The sequence below is a fragment of the Saccoglossus kowalevskii genome, chromosome 6, assembly GCF_978046115.1.
Source record: "Saccoglossus kowalevskii chromosome 6, keSacKowa6.1, whole genome shotgun sequence".
NCBI lineage: Eukaryota > Metazoa > Hemichordata > Enteropneusta > Harrimaniidae > Saccoglossus > Saccoglossus kowalevskii.
The window spans coordinates 32,039,407-32,047,176 of NC_140646.1; the positions used below are offsets into that span (position 1 = coordinate 32,039,407).

The 7,770-nt window shown below is 32.8% G+C and overlaps 1 protein-coding gene and 1 non-coding gene across 2 annotated transcripts; one reads left to right on the forward strand and one right to left on the reverse strand.

Annotated features, from left to right (window-relative positions):
* Window positions 1–273: 273 nt before the first annotated feature.
* LOC100367381 (ADP-ribosylation factor-like protein 2-binding protein) lies at window positions 274–6,893 on the reverse strand. The gene is made up of 7 exons (XM_002737909.3): window positions 6,846–6,893; window positions 5,240–5,294; window positions 4,783–4,844; window positions 2,643–2,749; window positions 2,100–2,185; window positions 1,776–1,872; window positions 274–764 (listed from the first exon to the last, which is right to left on the reverse strand). The coding sequence occupies exons 1-7, from the start codon at window positions 6,862–6,864 to the stop codon at window positions 660–662; spliced, it is 531 nt and encodes a 176-aa protein (XP_002737955.2). The 5' UTR covers window positions 6,865–6,893; the 3' UTR covers window positions 274–659.
* Window positions 6,894–7,106: 213 nt separating this feature from the next.
* Window positions 7,107–7,178, forward strand: TRNAG-UCC (transfer RNA glycine (anticodon UCC)). Its single transcript has one exon. It is a non-coding gene; the product is annotated as a tRNA-Gly (tRNA).
* The last annotated feature ends 592 nt before the right edge of the window (window positions 7,179–7,770 follow it).

Below are 7,770 nucleotides of genomic sequence, written 5' to 3' on the forward strand. Positions count from 1 at the left end.
TGCCACTAACTAAGAAAGTATATGGTCATCAACTGTTCCTTTTCCTAGCAGTCAAAGAACAATCTTTTGACAACATACAGTGGAGGAAAGAATATAAATAATAAAGATCAAACTAACTCAAAATACAGCCATTCATAAATTCAGTTTTTCTAAATAGACTAATGACTGCAGTGTACATTAAAACTTAGTCTGGGTATAGAATGTTATAAAAAAAATAACATTGGAACCAAACTTTTATCAATTTTAAGTATAGATGCAAAACCGTTCTGAAAATTCTCAAATTACATTTGCTTAATGTGTAAATTTGTTTATACATGTATTACATACTTGCCAAATTTCACTAAACTTTTTGCTAAACGTGTCACAAAACTTGTGTATTTAAATTTCTTTGCCAGAATTCCGAATTAAATGATGTACATTAAAAGGAATGCAAGAAACATTGTACATGATTATCATGTGACATTGAAACTTTTCTCTAAACAAATTAGCACTGAGCTATTTTCTCCAGAAAATTTAAGTCAAATATTAATTTTGTTAAAGCATTAAGTTGCGCAAATGTGAAAATTGTTGATGCACAACTTGATGAGGTTGCAAATGGGACTTGAGCTGGAACACCGATTGAAAGGCATTCCTGTAAACAATGTTTTTGACCCTACAAATTAACTAGTCGGTGGTTCTAAATTCTGTGACGATATTTCTAATTGTTGTGAACATGGCGTAATGACAAATCCCGAGCTGAAATCTACTGTTCTACCTTCTTTCTCCTGAAAAGAAAACAACAAACATCACACTCAAACATTATGTAATGAGAATTTATATATCACTGAGATTTCCCAGCCAGAATACAGAACGTAAAACCCACCTAGTGCTTCTTAACCAATCAGAATACTGTTCCTGAGTGAGTCTGAGTTGTTTTTTTCCAGTCAAATCTATTTGTTCTCAGAAATTGTCCTAGGACTTATAGATCATGCAACATCAAAGATGCAACACTTACTAAGTTTTACTGTGCTAAAAACTACAAATATTGGATTCAAACTCTGAGCTCACACAACAGGTAATCTGACACTTAGTGCTGCCTGCCCTTTGAGCTATAGTATACAATGTAGGTTGTTTTGAGTTAGATCATGAATATTCATAAATTGTTATTATGCAGATCTTGCACAAAAGCACTATATTGGGTACACATGCTAGAATTTCATGAGGCAAATTTTATGAGAACAACTGCTAATTCCTAAAGGTTAACACGCATGCATACTCCAATTATGTAGTTGAGTCAAAGCATTTATACAAGACATACTTTGATATGTATGCAGAATCAAATGAAGGAAAAATTTTTTAAAATATATATTTAAACAATAATGAATCCCCAAAAGTGCCATATGGAATGAGGAGACAAGTCTTTAGCAAGATAATGTGTTTGGCTTCGCCTCATGCTTTGATTCATTATTGTTGTTATTAATCACGTGGTGGGTTTCAAGTTAGATATAGGCCTTGTAACAAGGACTCTTCTGAATAAGGACTCCCACCAATAAAATGTCTTTGCCTGAGGTCTCAACATTTAAATTTGGGTCAGACTTTACATCACCGAAGTTGTATGCTGTCACAAGTGCACACATGTTTGTACTCTACTGCTAAAAGCTAGAACCAATTCTACTTCATAAATTTGTCATCAAGAATACTATGACCCAAAACAAATAATATTTATTCGCAGAACCACTGGAGAGCCCCATAGTCATTTACCTTCATGATATGACTTGATAATTTAATTTACTTACCGCTTTATAATCTATGAACATTTCCTTAAATGAAATGAAATCACTGAATGTTAATAGTATTTCAAAGATTTCACCAGATAATTCATTTTGCCTTGTTCTGAAACAAACAATAACATGGTTAGTAAACTTTGTTGTTGACAGGTTTATGCCTATCATATTTACATTTATTTTGACAGCAAATTTCCAGGGAGAAGTCACAAACACATTGCTATTATAACATACAAGATAATAAGTGTTTAAGACATGATTATGTATTTCCTATAGACAGTCACACTTTTTTACGCTCTGTGTATGCAAAGATAAAATAACAGCAAAGATACTCACTGTAATTGTCTTGTAAATTCTGACATAACAAATCCAGGCATTCTGGCAGTTAATTTATCTTCTATGAATTTCTCTATAAGATCAGTCTATAAAATGAAAAAAACATGTGAGTAGGAAAAAATTTTAGTATTCAGATACAGCTTCTATGAACGTAACACAATAAATATAAACTAGAATATATATTACTTATAGATATCAAATCTCATTTGGCGAGGGCAGTATCCAGGCAATAACATTTTTATCACATGCCTCCAAAACAATCACAAAACAAAAATAACAAAATCCTGCCAAACTTGATTAGGCAAATGTTTCTATTCTTAAGCATGTATTAAATTTGTGTGAAAGTGAGACTCAAAAATATAATTTTATCTCAAATGTTAACTTCTAATCAATTTTGAAGATGAACCTTTGCACTATTGACTTGTATCTTCTACTTAGAAAGACTGTATGAAAACACAGAACTCCAGACAATCATCTGGTAGGATACAAGTTAGGTTTATATGACATCACACTGTCTTGATATTGATTTTTAAGAATACTTACATATTCTTTGAAAATATCTGTATAAATGAACTTATTTTCTTCTGTGTCTTCAAAATGTACATAATTTTTCTCCATGAAATTTTGCTGCATGTCTTGGAAATCGTCATCTACAAGAAGAGCAATATAATAAATATATTATTATAAATAATTTCATATTGATACTTTCTATTATTATACATCTGTCACAGCAACGCCATAAGTTACCTAGACAGTACGCCATCGCATCGACCTCCACTGCACGTCGCTCGATACTCCCGCTGTACTGTCTTCGTGCATACTTTGAGGTACCAGGGGTATCCTCATAATAACCTCATATTATATTAATCTCTCCATACCCACTCATTGGAGGTAAAATGTATTTGCTACAGCTTTTTTTTTTACTACAGCTCACACTTAAGGTAGAAACCTAGTCATCATTTTTGACAAAATTGGCCATAAATCGCATGACAATGTTCATTAGTTTATTATGTACAATCATGAAGCTTATGTCCCATGGTGCAATGAAATAGCATTATTTTGTGTGTTACAGTTATGCTTTTTGAGTAACGTGTCCTAATATTTCTTGAAAATTGCTATTTTTAGAACAATTCCATAGACCACAATGTTAAAGAAAAATTGCACTTTTTGACACTTTTTAAAACCCAGATTTTTTAAATAATTCAGAACAACAAAAAGTACTCCATCATTACCAATATATGATTTTTTCAGCCTATGTCACCAGGCTAGATTTTGAGATATTGCATAATATCTCTGCCATAGGAACCTGTGGTAAGAGTGTTATAATAGTGTCAAAGTGGTGACTTTCCACTAAATAACAACCATCAATTTCTTGAAAAAAAGGCTGGTGACCTCCAACTTTTTTTAGGTCAATAACCTTATATTGCCATTGCAAAATGAATAAATTCTGGGTTTTTAATTTATGAGTAGACTTCTACCTTAAGGTAGCGGGACTATTATTTGCATACTTGTTTTCATCTTCTAATTGTGACCAAATGACTACAAATAGACCCAGGAAAGTATATATTTTTAGAATCGCCAGACTTCAAGCTTTTCAAAGGTGTGTTTGCGATGCCCGTATCTGCATTCTACGATGCGTTACTCAATCAAAAGTGAAAAATTACTTTTTTTGTAAAAAATAATAATTACGGTACGCATTTATGCTGGTGATAAGAAGTTTTTTTTTCACTTTTCCTAGTTTTTCAATAGTCTGGTAAATTGAATGTGTCTGGTCAGTATTATTCAAGCAACGCGTTTCAAAAAGTAGTGTTCCGAATTTTAATTTCTGTTTTAGTCGCATTGCCCCCAACCTAAACCACGACACATTGGTAAATAATCCATGAAATAGTTTGTCTGGACACATTCAAGTTCCTCTCATTGTCACCTTAAAGCTGTGAAAATTTGGTGTTAATCCGACGACAATAAGTATACATTATTTTTTGTTAAAGACCTTGTATTTTGAAAAACATAAACTCCTAGAAAACGTCGATGAAGTCACAGCAATATTTTCAAGCTTGTTTATCTGCACAAGCGATTCGTTTTCCCATCAAGGTCTGTTTTAACATGTGTAGGAGCATCAAAATGTGTAAGGCTATTGGAAACCAAAAAAATAAAGGAATGGGATAGCTATAGTTCAATAAAATCGGCAGATGAAAACACCAAAATCATTGATTTTTTTCAGTGGCTGTGTGACCTTGTGTCTGACACATTCATATGCAAATGACTAATCTGTGAAATAAACAGGGGCGGAGACAAACCACTCAAATGTTTGGAAACACTAATTGTGTGTCAGATAGTTACTGATAACACATCCTAACATTGCTTTGTCTTGAGTTAATCTTTGAAACTTATAGGCACACAGATTAAACCTATGTTGTTGATTTTGGAAAACACTACTGAAGCTGCCTTGCTCCCCTTCAGAAAATCTACATTTCAACCAACTTACATGACATTCTAAGTTGCGTTGACTTGATCAGATGGAAGTCTATAGTGCATTTCATCAATTAATAAATAAATGTGAAAATCGTAATTTTCAACACAAATAATAGTCTTGCTACCTTAAAGCAGATCACTACTCACTATTACAGGAACATATACTTATGATTAATTTGTAAACCGGTAATACAGAATTCAGATCACATACCCATTATGATGTCTTCTATATGACCTATGGTCATGTCAAATTTGGTGTCAGATATACTAGAGCTGTGAAATTAATAAAACATAGAAAAAAATAAATATATGCAAGAAAAGAATCATTGAAATAAAGAACATAAGTATCGGTAGAAATTAATTTGTAATTTAGGCATTAGAACAGTCCATCTGAATTGTTTAACATCCAAATAAAAAACTAACAGGAACACTATATCATTAGTCAATGAGATTAATTGAACTATACTATAGTAGTGGCTTGGAAGTCAAGTGAACAGGGTTGTGGACTAGAAAGTATTAGCTTTGTGGGTTTGAATCACACCACTGGTAGAAGTAGAAAGGGTTTTCACAAGCGGTTGTACTTTCTGAGCAATTTTCATCGGCATAACAAGAAGATCATAGTTAGTATCAAATAAATATTAGATTATTATAGAACACAGTTGGCTTACCTAGAGGAGCACAAGTTTTCCTCTTGAAATTCCATGTCTTCAATATCGTCATTTCCTGCTCATAGTAAAAACAAAATTAGTGAATAAACTACAGACTGTCATGGTAAAGATAAACTCTTATCCTGCCAGCCCCATGTACATTGACTTGACTAGATAAGGGTTAATATTGGTACTTGACTTCCTATTACTACTTTTTCTGAGTATCTTCACAGGTTTTCAAATTACAGTTTTTCATGAATATCGTAATAACTAAAATATATTGCTCAGTGGAAACGTAAAGGAATGCAATTCTACCAATTAGACGTATTATGACATCCATATTTATATCAACCAGTGACAGAGAGCAAAATCCAAGTTCAGTGTTCACTACAGAGACTTCCAACAGACTGATCTTTAAACCACATACAGTACAAATAAAGACCAATACATGCAAGCACTGACACGTACTGTATTTAAAAGACCCCAAATGTAAACTGGTCAGTGATCAATTCACCTTCTTTGGACACTTCACCAGGTAAAACATGTTTTCAGCATTCTGTATTGGTCACTTGTCAGAACTTTATCGCAAATACAGCAATGAATGCTGTTTACAACATTATGATCTAAATGACCAGACCATTTGTAAGTCAACACTTGGCCTGCTAGAACATGATTAATTAGTGTGAAGACAATACAAATCATTGAAAATTGAAAATCAAAACTGTAAGCAAGTTAATTCTAAATAACTAAAAAAAAATTATATCATGAATAATCAAATAGAATATCATACAATGACAAATCAGAAATACAGCTACCAAACTCGTAGAAAAAGTACAAGAAAAGTTCACCAGCGAATCAAAACAACATGGCAAAGTATTTATTTTTTATGTTGTATAGCTAAAAGCAATTCAACGTCGACAGTGCTAGCTTGTATCTAGAACATTTTAGGCTAACAAATCGTAGATTATGTTGCCTGGTTACCGGACATCAGCCAAACGGCATCGTATAAGCAGAATTTGGCATTTGCATTGAATCAACGAAGGTCAGGTGACTTTAGAAATGAGCATAGTTGAATCATGAATAACCACACAGAAATCACAGTGTTACGGTATTTATCGTTCATGTTGTTTTTGTTTTGTTTTTTATAGGAAATGTCATCAGGTCGCTGATTATACTGTCATGCAATACATAATAACTACATTCTATGTACTAATTGCATTACGTGTGGTATTTGTGCCGATAGTATTTTTTTGGAAAATTGTTGGTGCATTTTATATCATGAGAAAAACATCTATAAATGAAAAAAAAGGCATCATTATTGTTGCGTGTTAACTATTCAGTATACAGATTCAAAAATAGTCGTTTATAACTTATAACGTTCATCTAGTGAAAAGTAAACAGTAAATAAACTGGCCGCCACGAATGCCAGATCGGGAACATACAACGATACAACACGTTCAGTTCAATACAAAATGACGTTGTTAGAGGTAATAATGCCAATTATTGTAAGACATAACATGAACACGGATTGGCTTTTAATTAAATACCATGGCTGAAACAGAAAATAAACGGTAAACCGAAATTTCACCCTGATAAATGTTGAAAGAGTTACTACGTTTGAACTTACCTATGTTGGAAGCCGCCATCTTGGTGTTACTGGTATGTAACAAATAGCGCAGAATGCGTGAAAAGATGAGTTCTCGTGAGAACTAGTATATAGCTGCTACGTTTCACCAAATTGCATATACCGATTTAAATATAAACGACATAATTCCTTTTGGTACTAATATACTTAAATAACAGTATATAGTCTGAAATCATCATGCAGAAATTGACAGATGTTAAATTGATTGTTATATTAAGTTTGAATACGCTGTTACAACAGGTCGCGTAGGTGGTGTAGTGGTTAGCATTGAAGCCTTCCAAGCTTTAGTCCCGGGTTCGATTCCCGGCCTACGCATCGATGAAAATTTTTTTCGCACATAAAGTTGCAAATGATATTTTTTTTTCTCACTGACAGTGAAAGAAATCTACTTTTCGGCTAATCCAAATCTTAAACGAATCTAGTTTTCTGCTAATGAAATTTTGCCCTAAGGGGTGGGCCATTAGAAACTTAATTTTGTGCTAATATTTTGTTTTCATAATGAGTTTGCTGTATTTTTTTTCTCTACTATGTGAAATACATTTACAACCTATATATATGATCCGTGGTACATCGCGGCCATTCCAGGATGTAAACTCGTTCTTACAATAAATTAAATACAACATTAGTATATTAGGCCCATTTTGTATGATATTTCCATTGTGTGCATGCGACACAAAACTTAATATATTGCCAAATATTTTGATTTCAATTATTTCCATGGGATACCAAATTTAGTATTTTTTTGGCAAATTTGTAATTCATTATCAGTATCAGTGTGTTTAAATTTCCGCGAATTAACATTATGACATTTTACGTCTGTCAAATAACGGCCAAATAAATACGTGGAATCATTAATCACTAAGAACCTAGCGTAGAATTGGAAATTACTCCAAATAAACAAATGTTC